This window comes from Dipodomys ordii, unplaced genomic scaffold, assembly GCF_000151885.1.
Source record: "Dipodomys ordii isolate 6190 unplaced genomic scaffold, Dord_2.0 Scaffold44, whole genome shotgun sequence".
Taxonomy (NCBI): domain Eukaryota; kingdom Metazoa; phylum Chordata; class Mammalia; order Rodentia; family Heteromyidae; genus Dipodomys; species Dipodomys ordii.
In genome coordinates, this window is record NW_012267260.1 from 6,069,283 (window position 1) to 6,091,803 (window position 22,521).

Sequence of the window (22,521 nt, forward strand, 5' to 3'; positions counted from 1 at the left end):
CTACATGGGCCCTCCCCACCTAGCCTCCCCCTCCCTCCCCTCCCCTCTCCACCTAGCCTCCCCCTCCCTCCCCTCCCCTCCCCACCCAGCCTCCTGCTTTTTCAGGATGTGTTGAAAAAGTGAGAAAGCGAAGGAAGGCAGTAGTTAAATTGCAGTGGGAATAAGATGGACCGTTCAGAAGCAATTCTAGCGGTGGGGGGGGGGGTAGATCGTCCCTTCAGAGGACAATTGTACCTTAATGCATGACAACTAGGACAACTGCATTCCACCCTGAAAGAAGACTGAGCCAGGCCCCATGGGTTTTACCCCTGGGCACCCAGATGGTCAGACAGACCTCGGGCTAGGGCTCCACGTGACAGTCTGCCCCCCCACCCCCCAGCAGCTCTTCCAGGCTGCCTTCCCCTGCCTACCCTGTGTGCCTTGGGCCAACTCTGGGCATGTTGTTTGTTTGTTGATTGGCCGGCGGAGTTGAAGTGGTGCTTTGATTAGCATCCTTGCACGTTAAAACCCACAGGCAGGATGGGTGCGACCCACCTCTAAGCCTTGGCAGGCCTCACTCGGTCACACGCCGCCCTCCTTCCCGCATGGGGGGGGGGGTCGGAGCCCAGCACTTCCTCTCACACCTCCCAGGAGCTGCCCTGGGGATTTCTCTGGAGGGTCTTTGATTTGGTTCACCGTGGAGGCGGATGCTGCAATTTACAATTTAACCAAGTTCGCGCCTGAAATGAATGAATCCTTGGGAGCTGTAAGGAAGGTGGTAGGTGTTGGGGGGGTGGTGAGAGGGGGAGGGACGCTATGTGGGTGGGCACACTCATTAGTGGGGTTGTTCTGGGTGGGCTCCCAGACTTCAGCCCAGCAGAGACCATCACCACCAGCATTCCCCGTGCTGGAATTTCCCTCTGTCTGAACAGAATGAGTTCTGCTGGCCTGGCCTGGCCACAGATCAAGGCCTAGGGAATAAAGGAGCATTAAAGAAGCGCTTTGCACACGGGCTAAACGCTCGTCCACCTCTACCCACAATGCATTCCCTCAGTCTGTGCAGCCCGTACTTCTTATCTCTGTGCAGAACACAATATCTACATGTGGGGGCTTAAATACATTTCAGTCTCAGTCTCCCTACACACACACACACACACACACACACACACACACTTGGTGTGTATTCTGGTCTTTGAACCTGCAAGGTATCATACATCTCCACAAGCGAACAGCTTATAGGATAATTAATTTGAAGGGGGAGAAACAGTAGTCATGTGCTGAGTTATATTAGGGACCAAACCCACTGTGGGCCTCAGCATTCCTTGTCCGGGACGCTGGTGTCTAGGCCTGGACAGGGCCCCGTGCTTCCGGTGTGCACGCAGATCCAGGGAGCCATGGCTGGCTTATACAGTGAAGGCACCCCACAGCCACTCGCTTCCTATGATCGCCACCATTCTGAAGAAGGGCTGTCCTGGGTTTCTATCCATCCTTCCTGGAGAATGGCTCTGGCACAGAACAGAGATGGCCTTCCGGCCAGAGGGAAGTGTCCAGTGGTGGAAGGTGCTAGAATAAAAATGGAGTCATGAAATATTGGTGTGTGTATCCACTGAGGGTGTGTTTGGCCGTGTATAATCGAAACCTGAGGACTATGGCTAAAGCAAATGTTTATTCGACCTAGCACAGCCGATCAAGAATTTGACCACGGGTGCCGCCCTGCTCTGCGCATTCTTAATACATGTTTGCTTGTTGGTAGGAGTTTGTTTTTCTCACCTAGCGAGAGAAGGCCGGAGAGAAGAGAGTTCCAGCTAACTGCAGGTATTCAGGACATTGGAGTCCCAATGTGTCCATCACCAACTTGTGGCTTTCATCCTTCTGTCACAAGTTAATCATTCCACTTCCCCGCACTGGGGTCGGAGTGTTAGGCACTACTACCAGCTGTCCTACTTTCTTAGAAAGCCGTTAATAAGCATCTACTTCCATCTCATTAGCTAGAATCTGGTCGTTTGGCCTTCCTAACTGAAATCCTGGAGTCTCGGAAGAGGAGTATTTGTGACTGTGCACACTGCTCAGTTGTGTCTTCTGTGAGTAACAAAGAATAGATTCTTGCATATAATTCACTTGCAAGTTAAGGCAATTTTCCCTCTATGGTGAAAATATCCCATGCAGCCATGTGAAGAAAGACGCTTGCAAATTCTCTATTAGGAATATCAAAATCTAAGTCATTACCTCTCTAAACCTGTGTGTGTGTGTGTGTGTGTGTGTGTGTGTGTGTGTGTGTGCGTGCACGCACGTGCATGTGTGCGTGCTGTTACGGGGACTTGAACTCAAGTCTTGGGCATTACCCATTAGCTTTTTCCACCACTTGAGCCACATTTCTTCTTCTAACTTTTGGTGGTTAATTGAAGATGAAAGTCTCATGCCTGGGCTGGCTTCACACTAGGAATTTCAGATCTCAGCCTCCCAAGTAGTTAAGACAAGAAGCTTGGATCACTGGTGCCTGGCTAGATTTTAAGAAGCAAGTATAAAACTTCCCGCTGAGTCTGCCACACTTTCACTTCAAACTTTGGAAGACTTGTGTAGACAGAGCTGTATAGCTAGACCCCCCAGACCCCCAGCCTCTGTCCCCAAGCCCCAAGTCCATGAGGTCACCTAGGCAACTGTTCTGAGCAAGGCAAGGGACCAGGAGTCTGGGTAGAATTTGTGGAAATTTTCAGAGGTGTTTGTCACCACCCCACCCAAACCCATCTTCCACCCGGTAGGAGGAAGATCTACTAAGCTGAGGCCGTTACTGATGTAAAGTCAGAAAAAGCCAGAAGGAACGGGCAAGCTGAGCCTGTCCAAATGCCAGATTTACCAAGCAGCACCCGAGCAAAAGCTGCTTTTTCCCCCTCTTTGCAATGAACAATTTATTGGCTTTTAAAAATGTTTTGATCCTCATGCATCAGCAACTTTGCCCTCTGAATGCAAGAAGGGATACACTTCACGCTGCGTGCTGTTCTAAGCCCTCCTCTCCAGTCCCAAACTCAAATTATCCCTCAGTTATTCCTCATGGGGAAACTGAGGCAAGAGGGCTTATGCAGCCCACCCAGGCTCCTATGTAGCACAGCCAGGATCACAGCCCGGGCGGCCGGCCCCACCGCCGGCTCTGACTCGTGTGTTAGGGATTTCATATCAGCCGTTATTTAAAAATACACATGGGGCTGACTTTTTAAACAAGAGTAGATCACTCCTGAAACTGTGATCAAATCAGTTCCTAAACCAACGGATTCCCATGGAATGACTTCCATGTGTGTTTCCTAAATCTACCCAAGCCCAGCGTCACCGCCAAATCCCGACCCCATTATTCTGGAGAAGTGGGGGATGCGGTGGGCAGAAATCCCCCACCACCTCCAATAGACCCTGGCTAGACACCTACCGGCCAAACAGAAGAGGGGCCACCTCAAGAGACGGTTCGGGCGTCCTGTCACCGTGGCTGTGTTAATTTGCAAATGGCTCTCCTCTGAAAGATGCGGCCATTTGTGGATGCGGCCAAACAAGAAGGCGGTCAGATCTCTCCAGCCTAGAGAGGTGAGAAATCTCCCAGTGTGCCCACTGAGCAACGTTCGAGGGTCCCTGAACAGATCATTTCAAATGTCTGAACGTCCACATTGGATTGAATCTATAACCTAAACATAACCTAAAAAATAACCTATTCCATAAACATCTCACAGATTTCAACCTGATTCAGTCCGCTACATAAACTACAACCGGCATTAATAGCTTCAGTCAGCATTTATGTCGTTCTTTCTATTAGCACAATGGTTTTACAACCATTTATGAGTTTCTGGAAAGCCCTAATAGAAAACACACATACAGTTCCTTGTAGAGGATGTGGACGTGTTTCCCATCTCTGCCAGAAGAGGGCGCCACCATCCTATGCCTGGAGTCAGGGCCCTGCACCCTAATCAGGAACACATTCTCTGCTTGTGGGCACTCTCTCCCCCTCACATATTCTCTCTCTCTCTCTCTCTCTCTCTCTCTCTATCTCTCTCTCTCTCTCCCCCCCCTTCTCCCTCCCCCAGGGATAAATAAACATGTGGGAAGCTTACGTGGTACAGACTGTGTACAAAATGAAATGAAAACCTAAATTTGAAGAGCTATGATAATCTCTCTTTTCAAATTTACTGTGGCTTTTAGATTGAGACAATTATCTGGACCTGGAATTCTCTCTCATATCCATACCTCCCTTCACACTTAAAAAAAAACTGCTCTATGAAAGGCGTGCCACAGACACCCTCGATTCTTTACCGTGTCATCCAAATGAGGGTTGGTTTATTTTAAAGAAAATTCAATATTTAAAAGGCCGTACGTTTTAAGTAAAATAAAATAGGGGTGTTGTCGTCTGAAATTACACTCCCAAATACAGGCAAAAGTATAGTGATTTGTGGAGCTATATGAAAAAGACCAGGTTCATCTGTAAGGATTCCCTTTAAGGGTTGGGGAAGAAGCTACTGCGGTGAATCTGTCTCTTTCTGAAGGATAAGTCTAAATTCTTTGAAAATATATTAGGGTGTCCCCTTGACACCATGATTTTCTCCACACACACAAAAAAAGGTTCTGGCAGTGCTGTTTCCCGATCCACTATGGAAAGAAGACCTAAATCTCGGCCTCTGGTCAGGAAAGAGCTACAGGAGCTGGTCATTTCATCCTTCCTTCCACCCAAGGCTGAAATCCTTTCTAGAACAAGTAACACCCTCCACAGCCCACAGCAGCATGCAGTGTGAACCAAGGCGCTGCCAACTCGGGGGGGGGGGGGCACAGCAGAGAAACTGCTAGAAGCGCCGTTGTAGCTGCAGCTCGTAGATGCCGCGTGTCTTTCTGTCCTTCCTGTTTCTGCCAGTCCCTGGAAAGAGACCCCCAGGAAGCTGCCTCACACTCGAAGTCCAATCTGACCACCCAGCCGTCTCCCCTGGCTGAGGACCCAGCCCAGTGTGAGGTCACGGTGCATACATCCACCAGACGACGAGAACACTAGACCAGACAACTAGACAGGCTGGAGGGAGCACCCCGAGTCAGAGAGCAGCCCTGGGCAGTGCACACCCAGCAAGAGTGTCATCCTTCTAGCTTTCCAGCTCCCTCCTCAGATCTAGAAAGTTCTGGTGTGCCCAGCTTCCCTTTGAATGCTGAGCTTCTGCTTTAGAGCTGACCTCGGCTTGTCTCAGTTTTCACTGAGGGGCTCCCGCCATCCTCCCATCCAGTTAAGTTCTACAGCCATGGCCACAGGAAGACTGACAGGCCACGTTTGTTACGTCCTATTCGGCATCTGACTCTGCCAAACCCGGAGGGTAAGGAGGCCTTTGTGTATGGCTCCGCGTGCAGATCGATGGCCTCTTCCATGGCAAAGGTGAATGGCCTAAAACTCCAGCCTCTTCCTCTTCCTCAGACACACGGTCAAGATGGCAGAATCAACACTTGGGCCTCCTGGACCCAAGCCTGTCCTGTTCTCCACCTCTGAATTCTTCTTACACAGACGCTTGGCTTGTTCCTCAGGACGCCCCGAGGGAGGTGGTGGTCATTTCTTCTCAGTAGAATTTCTTCTTCTCAACGCGCGTCACTCGTGTGTTCAGCTCCCAGAGGTCGCTGCTCTGTGGCTCTCTGTATTTTCTCTCTGGGACAGCCAGGCAGAGCTCTCCAGCGAGCAGATTTAGCCCTGGCTCCATCCGCACGGGCCGGAGGAGAGCATGAAGAGTGAACATTTCACGGGGGCTTCTGGGTATTTCTGTCTGTAGCTGTGTCTTTCCTCATAGGGAAAGCCCCATGGGGTTCTCACAGTGAGTGCCTTTCACTCCTCCCACGTCCACGCCGGCCCCAGGCCAGGCAGAGCTCGCATTTGTGGCTGAGAGGTGAAGGGACCTGCTGGCCTCTCTGCTCAGAGAAAACATCTTCCAGCTCCAATCCCGTCCACGGAAGGTACAAGAATTCTAGGTGCCAAACCAACCATCATGGACTGGGTGTGTGGCACCTGCCTTGAATCCAGGCTACCTGGGAGGTACGGGCAGAAAGATCTCACATTTGAGGTTCGTAGACTCTCAAGTTCAAAGGCAGGCAGGGCAAAGTTAATGAGCTCCTATCTCCAAAGCAAAATTACAAAACAAAAGCCTGCAGGAGTGTGTAGCATATGAGTGAGGCCCTGGGTTCAACACACACACACACACACACACACACACACACACACACACACACACCACACACAATCCAGGGAAATACAAAGGACCCACCCTTCAGGCCAACGTTCTCAGGGCTGTTCTGGAGAGTCCAGGACCAGGATTGTCTCTCAAAGCCTCAGGCGCTGCCATAGGTTCCAGAACTCTCTTCTCCCAGTGCCAAGAGGTCGTAGAAACACTCTTCCCCACTGGCTCAGGTGGAGGAACAAGGCCGACATGCAAAAGAGGCAGAACCCCCTAGTGGTTCTACGAGGAATATTACACTAGACCGAGTTATAATCCAGCCTAGACGCAATTAAAATTATTCTCCTGGGGCTGGGAAGGTGGCTCAGTGGTAGAGCACTTGCCTTGCATGCCTGAGGCCCTGGGTTCGATTCCTCAGCACCACATAAGCAGAAAAAGCTGGAAGTGGCGCTGTGGCTCAGGTCGCCTTGAGCTGAAGAGCTGAGGGACAGCGCCCAGGCCCAGTGTTCAGGCCCTAGGACTGACAAAAAAAAAATTGTTCTCCCACCAGTCAGAGGAAGGCCGTCTGAAGCCCATGGCAGTTAATGGCTAGCCAAGGGCTTTTCATGCACCTCCTGGGACTGGCTTGAACAGCCTGAGAAGACAGCAGTGTACCTGCTTGCACAAACAGATCCAACGCTGGGTCCACCTTAGATTCAGTATCTTTACCTCTTTGGTTGTTTTAATTTAATTTTTTTCCTGAACTTGCAAAGGTTGCCTGGGGTTTACAATGCAACGAGTCCGTCTAATAATTCCCACCTCCACAGCCTCGTTCTACGATTACATTAGAGACTGCTTTCTCTTGATGTCCCCTCAGAAATGTGTGAATATTTCTCCTCGCTGATGTTGGGGACTGGACTAGCGCAATGAAAGGAACAGAGAGGGACAGGGGGTACACAGCCTGGGGCCCGCACACAGGAATCACAGCTTTCATGAGGAGATGGACAGACACATCCATCCGGCTGCAGGTTGTGGTCAGTGGTTTAACCTTCATCCTGATTTCCTGCATGTGCAAGTGGCAGACAAAACACACATGAAGGCACAAGCAGCTCTCTACCCCTCCAGAGCTGTTCCTGTTTTTACAAAGACTTCGACATCGGCCCCTCTCCACATGGATCTGCCGCCCTAGTGAGGCTGTGGGGCTTGTGCTCATTAGTGCCCTGGCTGCACGCAAACCAGGGCTGAGCCATGCTTGCAAGAACGAGTTGGAGGCTGGGATAGAGGCTTGGCTCTCTCGTTCCCATTCAGCCTCCATGCCCTGGTAAGACTATATTATTTTCTTAGCTCAAATTGCTATTTCCAAGTCATTATTTCTCTATGACGAGAAAACAATATTAGGTCTTATGTAATATCAACCTCAATGAATCTGGAAGTGATCAGGGAATGGGTGGATTTTTTTCCTCCTTAAAAAAGAGAGAAGGAGAGAGAAAAATAAATTTGGATTGTTTGCATATGGCTGAGAATATTTATGAACTATTCCCCTTGTTTCCTCCTCACATAATTTACCCGGTGCGTTTGCGTGTGGTATGGAATAAATCTTTATGGGGAGCCGAGGCGCAGAGGGGGAAGAAAGCAGTTAGAAGTCTGGGTATTCACCAAGTGTGGGGACTTGGGGGTCCTGTGTCTCTGGGTGCTGCCAGCCCGGGTTCAGGTGTTGTAGTTTGAAGTGACCCCCATGCAGCCCCTCTGGGGGAGTCTTTGGGAGGGAGGCTTTCTGAGGCGAGCGCTGAAGGAACGTGCATCTTCTTTTCCCTCTGACGTCCTTAGAACAGAAGGTTTGATAGGAACAGTTGCACAACCTCTGTGAACGCCCCCAAGCCTACAGAGATCATTCAGTTGTGCAGATTCTAGACAGAGCCAGGCAGGCCCGCCAAGGGAGTGGGAGAGGAAGAGCCGTAGCGTGTTACGGGAGCTCCTCTTGCTGCTTTAGAACACGTCTGTGTGTCCGCACACGGCCGTGCTGCGATGGTTTCCCTCTGTCTGCACACACCGATATGGCTTGACAGGTCCCGAGGGAGCCGTGGGGATAGGGCTGTAGTGTGTCTGGAACAAAGGAGGGAAACAGCTCCGGGCCGTTGACTTTCCCCTCCAGGGTCTTGGCTTTGAAGTTGGGTCTATTCTGAATCTTCTTCTGTTGAGCCTTGGACTTTTCAGGACTATAGTGTCCCAGGGTAAGGGGCAATGCCCAGCTCGGAGGCTGACTGGCACAGTTGCTCACACAAGGGCGCTGCAGCCCCTGACGCCGCCCCTGGCATTGCCAGGCCTTGGTTGCAGACACTTCCTCTCCACTGCCTCAGTGAGCCCCACACAGACCCCGTGTGAGCTGGGGACGTTCAGCTTCGTTACTGACAGACAAACGAAGCTCAGTCGTATTGAAGACCTGGTCTCAAGTCCAGTTGAGGTTCCAGGACCAGAGACTGAGGCAGGGCTGAGGTCTGAAGCCAAGGCAGTGAGTAGCTTAAAGCTAAAGCTCCTGCAGCATCCTAGTGAGTTTACCTCACAAAAAGCCCAACTCAGAACTGAGGTCAGGGCCGGGCCCCATGGCCCCATCCCTGCTACCCCACCTCCGCCCTCTCCATCCTGAAGATCACCAGCTCCGACCTTCGCATTCCTGAGCACGAGTCACAGGAGGCACATGATGGAGCTGACATCACTGGACCGGCTCAGAGAGTGGGCGTCACATGCCGGGCTGCAGGGGGGGCAGGACAACTTTGACAGCTGCCGCTGCCAAACCAGCTGCTCCATCTCGAGGGACTGTGAGAAAGAGGCCGAGATGGACCCAGGACCAGCTTTCCAGTCCTGGTTCCAGGTCATTCCAGGACCAGAGACTTTGATGTGTATGTCCTTGTGCGGTGGCCTGCTGAGCTCACCAAAGGGTCGTTGGAATGAGGGCTCGCCGTGGCCAGCGTCTTTTCCCTTCAAAGATGTCCTCCTAGCGCTTGGACTGGCCCCATGTTGACAGCAACTCCATTTGTCCCTGTGCATTTCCCATTATCATCAGGATTCTTCCTCGGTCTCCATCACTGAAAGTGGTAAAGGGATTGGAGTATGCAGAGGGGCCTACTCCACATTGTAAGTGCTTAGGGAAGAAAGGCGTGATGAGTCTTGTCTGGTACCCACCCTCTGCCGGTTACCCTTGAATGGTCTGATAATCCCAGCACAGTCTAGACAATGGCTAAGGGGGTGTACACGCTTTTCCCCAGCCCTTCTCACTCTATTCTCCTAAATTGGAAACACAAAGCAGATGATGAAGCTCAAGTTCAAATGCCACACCAGGAGAAGGAAGTGTTGAGAAATACACCCCAACTTCAGCCAGTTTTCAAACATTCCAGTAAGCATTTCACTGATGTATCTGGGGTGAGTGTCATTCCATTGTCTTGAACAACTCCGAAAAAAAAAGGCCTTCTGTGAGAAGACAAAAGTTCTTTGAGGAGGGCCTAAGAGAAGGCACATCTGGGAAATGGTGAACAAGAAGACAAAACCGCTCATCTGCTTTGCCCAAGGCAGCGCCTCCTTATTTCTACTGCCACGAACCTCTCCCAGCTCCCATGAGCTCCACGGCCGGCTCTAAAACAAGAGTCTGGAGACTCAGCCCTGGGAATGGAGCAGTGCCCGTCCTCTCCTCCATGGCCATGTTCGGAGCTCAGGTGGACAGTCACTGGACAAGTCAGTGCTGTCTCACTGGGAGATGCTTGGGAGAAGGTCTCTGTGGGGCAGTGGCTTCCTCCAGGTAGTCTCTGGGTACCTCATTCATGAGGCCTGTGTCCAGATGAATTATTGCATGGGTAATTATTGGGACATGACTCCACAAGTCTCCTGCTATATCATTTTCCTTCAGGTGTTCCTTGTCTGGTCTGTGTCTTTGATGGCTTCCGTGCAACTGGAGTTGTCTGTGGCTAGGGGATCCTGCCGCCGGCTGGGGGCTGGGCCATTGGAACAGCTCTGGGGTGTGGACAGTTTGTCCTGTGTTCAAATGCAGTACGCCTCCATTGTGCCAGCTACATTCCCAAGGGAAGCACCAGGCAGCTGGGAGCCTGTCCCTAGGTCGTGCGTCTTGGAGGTTTTGTCCCCTACGATTTCCCAGTGGCGGGAGCCATAGTTAATGGTTCTAGATACAACCGCAAAAATCTGGTCGATAGCTCTATCCTAGGAAGCCTCTATGCTTTTTGGGTACTTACCCCTTCTTTCTGCAAAACGAGTCTGTACGTTTATTGTGGAATAGTAACAAAATATTGATAAGCCAAGTAAGTAAGTAGAAGTTGGCTAGTATTCTTGTAGCCTTCTGGAGATAAGAAAAACTTTGGAATGCATCCTAACTGGTGCATTTCTGTATTTACATACATGTGTAGAACAGAAAAGATGAGCCACGTGGCTATTACTTGGCTAGCGCTTCCCTGTTCTTGCCATTGAATGCACCGTACCACATCTCAGTCACAGCTGTCCTGTGGTGTGTGGCGGGCTGGCCAAGTGATGGAGGTCCAGACTCGGGGTGAGCTAGAGTACTCTGAAGATGGATCCCTGACAAGACAATGGACTTAGACCCCCTTCTTTTGCTCTTCCAGCCCTAGAGAGAGGGCTGACCAAGGCCCTGAAGAAACTAGATGACTACCTAAATACGCCTCTGCCCGAGGAGATCGATGCCAGCACGTGTGGGGATGAAGACAAGGGGTCCCGGCGCAAGTTCCTGGATGGAGATGAGCTGACACTGGCTGACTGCAACCTCCTGCCCAAGCTCCATGTGGTCAAGGTAGGGGACCGCGGCCCAGGGCACTGCCCCGGCCCAGGGCCTCTGGGCTCTGAAGTCAGACCACTAAGGTCTAAGGTCAGCTCTGTGGCTTGCTGGGTGTAGAGTCTTTGTGAGCTTTATTTTCACTTGTGAGGTAGATGACATCTCTGGCTACTGGGAGAGTCAACACAAGGTAGTAGTGTAGAGGCTCAGCATGGAATCAGCAGGACCGCCATTGTGGTATGTGGTCCCGTCACTCCAGTGTGGACTGGTCTTCCTGGACTTGTCTCCGGCTGTATCCTCCCGTGGGCATAGATCCATCCCCACCTAGGTATCTTCTCACGTCTCCTCTGTGCACAGGCCCGAGCGGGGCAACAAATTGTCATCCTCCCCTGCCAGTTGGAAAGATGGAGGTCTCAAGGGAGAAAGGGGGGAGGGTCTCCCCTTGAACCATTATTAGGGCAGCTGCACCACGAGTCGTGGCTAGCATCTGAGAGTTCCATGGTTACAACTCTAACGCGGAAATTCCCAGGGCATCTTGAACAGTCTCTGTGCCCACACCGATCTGCTTTCCGCTGTGTTAGTGAAGACTTCTGCGCAGCCTCACAGCGCTCAGGCATCTTTCTAGGTGATGAGGAACCCTTTGCCTCAGCGCCCAATCTTACTGTGTTGTGAGGCTCCCGTGATCGCAGTATCCTGTCCTGGTTGGATTAAAAGTGTTGTTCCTTGGAGCATCACTGAACGACTCTGCTCTCCTTCATCTGTTTTATCTGCCATTTCCCACATCTTTTTCTAACTCTTTTTTTTTTCCCGGTCATGGGGCTTGAACTCTGGGCCTGGGTGCTGTCCCTCAGCTCTTCAGCTCAAGGATAGTGCTCTACCACTTTGAGCCACAGCTCCACTTCTCATTTTCTGGTGGTTTATTGGAGATAAGAGTCTCAGGGTCTTTCCTTCCTGGGCTGGTTTTGAACCTCGATCCTCAGATCTCAGCCTCCTGAGTACCTAGGATTACAGATGTAAGCCACTGGCCCATTTCTGACTTTTAACTGGGTCTTCTGGCCATACTTTCCCCTGCTTTTTACACGTGTCCACGTCTGGTCAGATCAGTCAGATGGAAAGCTCTTAGAGTACAGGGCCTTCTCCAAGCACAATCATGGGGCCCTGATTGCCTTTAATAAATATCCATCCACTGATCATTAGATCACCTCGAGTGTGTCTTTATGACACTCCGTGTTTCTGCCCTGCATGGAGAGGAAGCCAAGCCAGACCTTGAGCAGCAGGTGGTGATGCCTACTGTCTCCAGCTGAAGTCCTTGCACTGGACATGCGGGCCTCTCTCTAACACATCTCACACCAGCCTCTGCTGTACTCACCAGCTAGCTGGGCACACACCAGTGTTCCCCACACGAGGGTTAGCATAGGAAATACGGAAGGAACTGAGTGTGTATGGGGTGGCATGGTACAGCGCATTCCAAACCAGTGCTTCCTTGTAGGTCCAGCCAAGTTGCGTCACCTTGAAGTTATTAATTACTTCGTACTGCTCCCTCCCAAACATGTGATTTACTTTCTCCGTAACGTCACTGGGGTAGACGACTCTTCTGCAGCCTACCACTGGAGTGATAGAAAGGACAGTTCGGGCCTCCCAAGTTCTAGTTCTCTATCTGCCCCACGTGGCAGGGTGAGCAAGGGTCTGTATTTTGATTGTTTGGGGATTCGTTTTCTTCATGCAGAAGAAGTATGGATCCCCTTCCTTCACTCCTCCTCTTCCTTTCTTCCTCCTCTCTTATTCTAATGCATGGTGATGAGCCACTTAGGAACACTTTGCTGAAGAAGGCAGACTTGTGGCTCTCCCGGGCCTTCTATATCCTCTTCCCATTGCTTCAGCTCCTCCGAGCTCCAGATGACTAAGTTCATCTTCTGTCCTCAGAGGAAGTTCAGTGGTGCGTTTGCTTGGCAGAGTGGGAATCAGACCAGGAGATAACCCAATCAGGGACAGAGGCTGGGCCTCTCTCCTGTCTCCGTGGATTTCTGCTGATCCAGCTTATCAGATCCAGGGGCCTGGCAAACCTTCCCAGTGCAGGACGAGTGAAGGGAGAGCCAAGTCAGGCCTGCAGTTGGGCCTCCGATGCCAAAACTTAATCTGGGCGGTGGGAGTTAACTGTTTTCATATGAAACAGCAAATTCAGAACATGAGCATGGACGTTCCTACAGACGTGCGAGCTGCCCGTGTGCGCATCCTGACCCTGCTCCTTCCCGCCTGCTTCCTCTCAGGTCCTTCTCCAGCCGTGGATGCTGAGTAGTCCTGGCTCAGTGCCAGGTTTGAACTTCCACTGTCTGGCTCCCTTTTATAGCTCATCTCTGCAAGTCAAGTGAACCTGAGAACAAGGATCAGCTCAGCCACCAGGGCCCGGGGTGCCTGGGGGCCCAGTGGGAAAGGTGTCTCCAGGTATTTTCCAGCTGCAGCACACAATGGCCACGAGCAGCTCCTGAGACAAACAGGAAGAGAGGTACCCAGAGGAACTACACATACAGATTCACGGATAGGCTTTCAGCTATTTTCAAGTCATAGTCTTTAGATGGCTTCACTTAGCTTTAAGTCCTTTTCACGCTGGTCATTTCTAGCACGTTCCCTCGGTCAGACCACCATTCTTGCAAGGATCTGCGCATGTGTCAAGACCACTTTGTCCCAAAGGCACTGGGGCATCTTGCCGTGAGCAGAGGGGAGGTGATAGCAGGTGCTGGCTTCGTGTAGCTCATGACCTCATGAAATCAGCGCTTTTGCTTATTGGCCACCCGGAAACTGGACAGAACATGGCAGATGGTTTCTTTGGGGGCTACCGTATCCCAGTTATTTTAACTTAGAGAATTTAATGTGGGGAAGTATTCTATCGTGAAGAACCTGGAAAGCCTAATGTATGACCAGGCTTCACCTCCCCCTAGACAGGGAGAATGAAGAGATCAGTTGGGAAGTGTGAAGGCTCACTCATGCAGCCGCCCTGCTAGGGAGCGGCCCTGAGAGCAGAATCCTGGGCCTCTGGAGGTGGAAGGGCTGTATGGCTGTCTCTGGGACCCCAGATCAGAGGCGGGGCGGGGGGGGGGGGGGGGGGGGACCTGACCTCTGCGGGCGAGCTGCTGCTGTGTGTGTGCTGGGCCTTTCTGAGCAGGTTTTTAGCTGTGTGGGTGAAAGAGCAAGCTGGCTTCATAGCTGTGATGAGAAAGTATTGAAAACTCGAATGGGAGGGGCAGCCTTCACACACACACACACGTGTGCTCGCACACACATACGTGCACATGCACACACACGCACACACGCGCACACACCCACACCCACGTGCGTGCACATACACACACACACACACACACACACACAGCCTCGGGTCTTACAGGCTCTCTCTCTAGTCACTGCCACACAGGCCCACAGAGATGAGACAGGCACAGTTCAAACCCCATATCAACAGGAAGGAAACGGAAGGGTGAGTCGGAAGACAGGCGAAGGTTCTCTGGCATGCTCTGATTAGGAGAAAAGGCACTAATGTGCAGAAACACGGGAGCCATGCACAGAGCAGAGTGGAGCTGACACACCTCTTTCCCAGGGCAGTCAGAGGAATCACGTGACAGTTCTGGGAGATTCTAAATGATGATGGGGCAGACGAATTCGTTTGTAAAGCGATTTTCTCAGCCTGGGGCTGGTGTGTGTGTGTGTGTGTGTGTGTGTGTGTGTGTGTGTGTGTGATTCTGACATTGTCTTGTTACAAAGCCTGACTCTGAGATAGATAAGGGGATTTCAGAGATGGCAGACTCCCCTCCACCGCCCCTCACACAGACAAGGTCCAGGTTACATACAGATGAAGACCACGGTTGCCAGGCGAGGCCCTCTCTACCCTTGAAGGGGAGAAATGACACCGTGTGATAAGGCCTTTGAGCCCAAGTCAGCTTCTCCAGCCTCCAGCAGGTCAAACCACCACAGAGTCTCCTCTTCTCTGCTTCCCAGCGGTCCTGAGCGGGCCGGTTCCTTTACCATTTACACAGGGCAACAAAGCACGGTGGAAGGAGCTGAGGCCTGGAACGTAGGGGCTGTGATCAATAGTCACGATGATTCAGTAGGCAGGGGTTTAGGGAGTGCTCACTCAACGTGGTATATATATAAATCCCTTCCTCTCTCTTGGCTTCAAGTGGTCCACTGCTAAAGAGCTTCCGCCCTTAAAGTGAAATGATTTGAGCTGAGGATGTGGTTCACTGGAAAAGTGCTTGTCTAGCATGCATGCATGACACCCTGGACCCATTTCCTTCTAACACACACACGCACACACACAGACACACACACACACACAGACACACACACACACACACACACACACAAGTGACTTTTATTCCTTATGACACTAGAGCCTTGTGTGATATTGAGATAACCGAAGACAGTAAAGATTAAATCCAAGTCTTTACTGAATCCTTACTTAGGGATATGTAAAATGGGAATATGAAAGACCCTTGGCTTTGAGTGTTGAAGGTCTAAGTCGCTTGCGGTGTGTGAAAAGCACTATTTGAAGCAATAGCTGAACAGCACGCAGTGTGAACCAGTATTTGCTGTGGTTGTTTCCCTACTCAATCAATGTCATGATGATCATCTTTAGAGGGGTCCCAGCATGACAGGGCTGGACAAAGAGCGGGCACAGACACGTAGTACTCGTGACTGAGAATAGAAGGTTGCGCAGGTACCTGGAAAGGGGAAACGCATCCTAAGGATGCAGGAGAAGACGCTGTTCACGCAAGAGGACTTTATTTTCCTCCTGGGTGCGGCTTCCTAAGGATGCTACTCAGCACCAGTGCTGGGGCAAACTTAAAATTTTTAAAAAGGCAAAAGTCTAGAACAGGGGATCAGTGGCTCTGTGGGCAGGGCGGGTCAGGTCGTCTCTCCAAAAGAGAAGGCCAGGGAGTCAGAAGCCAGTGCTGCTGTTAACATGCTGCTCTGGGCTGCTCACCTTGCATAACAAACACAGGGACCCTTGCTTTGACCCCCGCCCCCCCGTAAGCATTCTCACATGTTGTTATGACAGCATGAAACCCTGAGCCAGGTTTTCTGAGTGCACAGCCTGGTGAGGAGACTCACCACCATGGTGACGAGGTCAGGCGTCAAGTCGGTGGTACCGCGCAGGTCGTGCTGGAGTTGGTCCCACCGCCATCTGTGAAGGAGCTGGACACAAATGCGTAGAAGCTCGTGAATGGCCTGACTCAGTGTGTCATCGTGAGTTGTATGTGTTGAGCGCTTCCTGTGTGTTGCACAATTCCTCTGCGTATTTGATATGCATGAACTGACGCATTCCTCCACGGCAGGTTCCCGTATCACCTCCATTCCCAACGCAAATCAGTCCAAGCTCTGAGAAGTTACCCGGTGTGGTTACTTCTAGTCAGTTCACATTTCATGGAACATTCTACATGGACCAGTCCATCTCGAAAAGTGTCTCAGCATGTTAACTCGCCTTAGCATTTTTCCTCACATTATTTTTTAACCCCAACTACTCGTCCCAAGGAGTTTCATTTTGACATGTCTCTGTATGAAGACGACTCACATTCTCCATCCCTCTCCCTCACCCAGACCAGTCTCAACCAACTTCATTGTTCCACTTTCACATACGTACATGGAATACTTTCACCCTACCCTTCACCCTCTCCCGTTGGCAGAGAGGACCTGTATTTTACAACTCATTCTTTTTTTCTTCCTCCTCTCCTTTTTTCTTTTTTAGTGCAACAGCAGCAGCATTGTTCATCACTCTCTGATTTCTTATTCTTGTATATTAGTATTGTATTATTATATTGTATTCTTGTATATTAATGACTCATGAGTTGTACATTCATAGTGGGTACCACTTTTTGCTATTCTAAACACTCCAACCATCCTCATTATGCAGCTAAATTTTAGTGGATATCTATGATTATTTCCCAAGGAAAGAAAAAAATCCTAGCAATGGACCACTAGGTCAAGGAGCAAATCCTATCTAATTAAGAGATAGATGGTAACATCCAATGGAAAGACTGTAGCCTCTCTGCAAGGCAAGCATTCTGCTTTGCTGGCCAGCCGGTGGCCATGCATTCAGGGGTCCCTGCTGTGCCTGAGCCAGCCCCCCATGAGCCAGGCCCCCAGCACTCCCCGATGACTTCTTTCCTGCCTTCACCCCATCTCTATCCTGTCATCTCTGTTTAGATCGTGGCCAAGAAATACCGCAACTATGACCTTCCGGCTGAGATGACAGGCCTGTGGCGGTACCTCAAGAATGCCTATGCCCGGGACGAGTTCACCAATACCTGTGCGGCGGACAGCGAGATCGAGCTGGCCTATGCGGACGTGGCCAAGCGCCTCAGCCGCTCCTGAGCTCCGCCATCTTGTCCACCCACACTGCAGAAAATGCTCCGGGTCTCCCAAAGACCTTCGACTTTACAAATTCCTCTTCCTCATCACCTCTGGAAACTTGTGCTTTGATTTCGAATCAGGCCACGTCTCGCTGGTATCACCAGAACTCCAGCCTGCCACCTTTTTTTAAGGAAGGCCAGCACCACTTCAAGAATTTGGCCAACAAAGAGGATAAAACAAGTCAGCCTCTCCCCTGCCAGCCTGACCTGGGGTCTGTGTATTTGGGGTCAGCTACAGAGCACAAGCGTGGGACTGTCACTGACCCCTGGTTCTGCCAACACCAAACTATCTTCTCATCCTTTATGGACATGAAATATTGCCCTTCTCTTTCAGTAACTGTAAGGCCAACGAAACATGTCTCTTTAGTTCTCATTAGAGAGAGATCCCTACCTTCTCAGGAGCAGCAGTGACTGGGACAGGACCCAGCTGAGGTTGGCTTTGGGTAACTTATCAAACCTGCAACCCCATCGTTCTGTCCCTCCCAACTTCCGACACTCCTGCCCTATGGCACCAAAAGCCAGATGACAAAGTCACTTCAGACGATCTTAGTTTGATGCAGTGCTGGAAATGGTGCAATGTGGTTTGTGCAACTGGCTCCGGTTTTCAGGTAGTCCTTGGTCTTGTTTGCCAGGGAGGAAACTGGCAGGTAATCCCAACCTGGGGGAGTGAGATGGAGATGGTTGAGGAGCGATGTTGATGCCAAAAAGGCCCATGGGGTCTGCAGCCACAGGGTGTGCAAATCTGAGTAGGAGTTGTTGCTCACTGGAGACCAAGTATTGGGGTGTGATTGTGCCTGTTAGTGAGCAGCTTCTGGTGGATGAGGAAGAGGGAGGAGTGAACACAGAGGGTGGAGGAAGAGGGCTGGGTAAAGACAAAGCAGCTCTTTTATGAGCTTGATATTCCCGCGTAAACTGTGAGACTGTGCTTTCCACGCATGATCTAAATCTTGCACTGACGATATAACTACCAATCTTACAGCAAAAACCCCCAACCATTGGCCAAAAAAAATTGTCTTCCCTGTCTTTGAAGAGGTTTCTCCTTGATGCAGGTCGCGGGCTGGGGGCTCTCACAAAGCTGTTTGTGGTGCACAGATATGTTTAGAAGCTTAGAAGGTTGGCATGATCTTGGAGCACCTTAAGAAGAAAGTGCATAAACCTTTCTGTCAGGGAAACCAGGTGGCTTGAACGGGAAGAACACTGTAGACTTCCAGCAGACACAACTGCTACGGATGAATTTTTTTTAAGGCAATCATTCTTGTTTTTTAGTTAACATTTCTCTTCTTAGTCATTCTCCTTGAGTTCCAACACCTTCCGAGGAGCTCACCCGTCCTGAGCGTGGGGACCTGTGCAGAGGAAACTCAGAGAAAATAAACTAATCATCCACCCGCCCTGCCAGTGAGCGCTCCGCAAGAAATCCATCTGCTGGGCCCGCCTCACCCCAACAATCCTGCCCTCCGTGCCTTGGGGGCGGGGCTCCCTGGGCCCGGCTCTCGTTACTCCCAGAGGCCAGGACAGTATGGGTCCTTTCCGTAGATACATCCACACATGCGAACCCCAGCAATCGCTGCTCCCCCCTGCCACCAGGGATCTCTAAAGGAGAAAACTAAGTGACCCCGGCTCAAAGCCAAGAGAGGAAGCAGGAGGAAGGCAAGGCTGCTCACTGGGACATTATCTAAACCTGAGAGAGCTAGAGGCAATCAGTGGCTTCCATCCCAGCCCTCAGGGAACCTGGCAGGTCTCTCTGCAGCTGCCCCCTGAGCATGTTAGCACATAGAACTGGTAAGGAAAGAGCCTTCTGGAGGGGAAAATAAAAGTGTCGGTAAATGATCTAATCTGGCCTCCACGAAGTGGCGTTAGCACGCGCCCGTGTTGTTCTCAGAAGCCCTCCCCTGGCTTTCACAGATCACTCAAGGTGACCGTCAGGCAGCTCACCGTCTTCTGGTCCCCAAGCAAACTCTTGTCACAACCCATCGGGCAGCACCCCACACAGAGGTGACCCTGGGAGAAGCTGTCCACAGAGGAAGTGGCGGAATACTAAGGGTTCTGATGCGTGCAGAGTCTTTAGTATCCATCAACTGGACAGTCCTTAAAAAGCAAACAGGCCAAACCAAGTGAATATGGTCTCTAGCTGTCCCTCCTATCCATTTATTTGGCATAAATAACTATAATAATAAATAACTATATAGTAAATAACTGTGAGGGTATGGTATGCCCAGTTATTAACCACTTTAATAGGAGCATGAGTGGTAGGAAGAAGGCTCTTTGGGGTACTTAATCTCAGCAGTGCATTGGTAGATAATGCAAAGTGACCATTGACCTAGAGGTGTGATATCTTGTATTTATCCTAGTATAACAAATAGCCATCATATTAATAATGTTGCCTTTTCTTTTTCAAAAGAGATTTGTCTCCAGACCCCCTAGCTTCTCTGGCCATTGTTGCTGGCCCAGACTACCATCTTTTTCAGCCACCCTAGTGTTGGTACCCCACAAGATGACTCAGGGAGACTGGGGGGTTTGTAGTTTGGACCCTAGTCCTCCTAATTGATCCCGAATATTGGTCCCTTAGAACACATTCAGTGGGACAAACATCAGAGTTACTTAGCCTGAGAATCTTTTATTTTGTATTCCATTCTCTCCTTTGGTTTTTACATCACCTTTTCTTTTGGTGGTTAGTTAGTGGAAAGCAGAGGCATAAAGCTAGTCATACTCAGAATTACTGAGTTAAACTTACCCACTTATCCAGGACTGCCTACTTCTTCATTTGGCCCAGAGAGAAGGTATTGGATGTGATTTTAATGAATATATTTTATTAACTATGTTACCAAAATCTATGTTGATCCAGAGCATAGTTCGTAGCTGCTCAGGGCATAGAGGGAAGAAGATCACAGTGTGAGGCCAGCCTGGAGTAAAGTGAGCAAGACTTCATTTGAAACACAGGCCAGATGCGGGTGGTATATACCTTTAACTCTAGCTACTCAGGAGGGAGAGGTAAGAGAATTGTGGTCCGAAGCCTGGGTCAAAAGCACAAGGTGAGTATAGCTGAAGCTCACCTAGCGAGCTCAAGGTCTGAAGGCCCTAAATTCAATCCCTAAAACGGTCAGAAACAAACAAGCAAACAGCTCACCATCCCTGTGAAACTCTGGCCTGGAGGTAGCACGTGTCTGGCAGGTGCTTCTGCAGTTCACCCCCTCTGGCCAGGGACAAAGTCAAGCAGCAAATTCAGGTGCTGCCAACTGTCCGGGGAAAGAGACTATATTAACTTGTGGTTACACCGAGTTCAGTGATTCTCAAGGGACCTTGATTATTATTATTATTTAGTGATATTAAGAAGAGTCTTACAAAAGCATTGGAAAAAGAAGGGGAGTACCGACTTCTGATGCTCTGACATCGAAACTTGTGTGGCTCACCCTTGGCCTTGGAGCCCTTCTGCACAAAGGCTGAATGGATTGCTTTTTATCTTGCAGTCAAACAGCATAACCTTCCCCTCCCAATGTCTGCCTTTCTTCCTTTGTCTGTATTCCCACTTCCCAACCCCAGTTTTCAGGATATTTGCATCTCATTCTTAGGGCTGATCCAAATCCTCTATACATTTTCAATGTTATTTGAGGAAATTTCAAAATAGTCCCCACTACAGAGGACAATTAAAGATCTTCTCAGCATAAGGTTTGAATTAATCTGTGTTTCTATAAAAGCAATCTGATTTTTTTAATGAAATAGTTTTAAGGCTCCACAGGCTGAGGTATTTTTGTACATAATTCAAGGTTTCACAATATTGATTACGGATATATTTAAAGTATACAATATCAAGATGATGTTTGGAATTGTTTTATTATCCTGGTTACTTGGGTGTCCCATTTTATAAGATAAGGATTTAACTAATTTAGCAAACAATGCCTTGCTTTTTTAAAAGAACAAGCATTTTACTATCTGAAGTCACTCAGAATGATGATTTCTTGGTTTTCTTGAGACCTGTAACTGTGCTAATAAAATAACAGGCCTTGCTTTCAAGCCTTAATAAATGTACAATGCCTTCTAATGATGCTATAGCAGAGTGTTTTCCTCATGACTCTGACCCAGTTATGAATTTGTTTCCCAGGCTTGATTGGTATTGACTGATTCAAATAAAGTTGGTTTATTTTCAAATATTACAAAAGTGATCATTATTAGATGTATTGGTTAAGGTGGAGATTTCCCATGATGTTTGTGAATGCCAAGTGTGAGATCTCTCTTTGTTCTAAATAAAGGTTATTTTATTTTCCCATCATAAAAGAAAAGGCACGCGTTCTGAAAAAGCAAAACTCAGGAGGGGCTGAGAAGATGGCCCATTGGGAGAACACTTACCTAGCGTACATTGCATTCAAAGTTCCATCTTCAGCCCTGGAAACAAAAAAGAAAAGAAAGAGGGAAGGAAAAGAAAAATGAAACGAGGAAGGAGAAAGAAAAAAAAAGAAAAGCAAAAGATCTTGCGGGTAGCCATCTAAATATAATTTTTATTAAGCAAAGCCAAAAATGCTTTCACGGTACACAGGTTGGGTAACAGTTACATTGATGTCTCTTCTGGCTTTGTGTTTCCTATCTGCATTGTCATACCTAGAGGTAGACTACCACACGCAATTTAGAATATAGATCTGCCTGTGCCTGAAGCTTCACCCATGTTGTCAGGGGCTTCATTCCTCAGCCTGGGGATCACAGCACTGACTCTTGCCTGAGGTTCCCAGAGGGCTCAGTTTTCACTGACATCAGCACAATAGCTTCCCAGGTTCTTCCCCGAGCATTCGCACTAGGAAATGGGTCAAGGTGGTGACCAGCGTGTGGCCCTCCATCCTGCCAGAAGAGTGTCTCTGAAAAGGATCACAGAGCTGACTCTGGGACGGTCTTGATGAGAGGGTCAGGCTGGCCTTCCATGCAGGAACTCCCAGGGGATGTGATGGACGGCCATCTTGCCATCCTCCCCCAGCATGCCCTGAAAGGAATACTCCTCCTGCTCCTGTTCCCTCTCTTACCCTCATGTGAATCAGGTGAGAGCGATCCCAGCCCGAATGGTGCAGGCTCTGAACCTGTCCTGCAGGCTTGGGATTAGGGTGGGCCCCTCCAGATCAAGTTCTACCCAGCACTGAAAGGAGAGTCTTGCTGAGGGACTCTGGGAAGATGTCCTGGCTCTTAAGAAAGAGACTCCTTAAATGGCTCTGTGTTGTTGCCTCTAGAT

General features: G+C 49.8%; 1 protein-coding gene across 1 annotated transcript in view; it reads left to right on the forward strand.

Annotated features, from left to right (window-relative positions):
• The window catches only part of Clic5 (chloride intracellular channel 5), a 65,864-nt gene extending 47,349 nt beyond the window's left edge, over positions 1–18,515 (forward strand). Inside the window, exons 5-6 of the mRNA XM_013019216.1 lie at positions 10,748–10,932; positions 17,110–18,515. Coding sequence (XP_012874670.1) covers positions 10,748–10,932; positions 17,110–17,277 — 353 coding nt within the window. The 3' untranslated portion in view covers positions 17,278–18,515. The remainder of the gene's footprint in view (positions 1–10,747; positions 10,933–17,109) is intronic.
• The last annotated feature ends 4,006 nt before the right edge of the window (positions 18,516–22,521 follow it).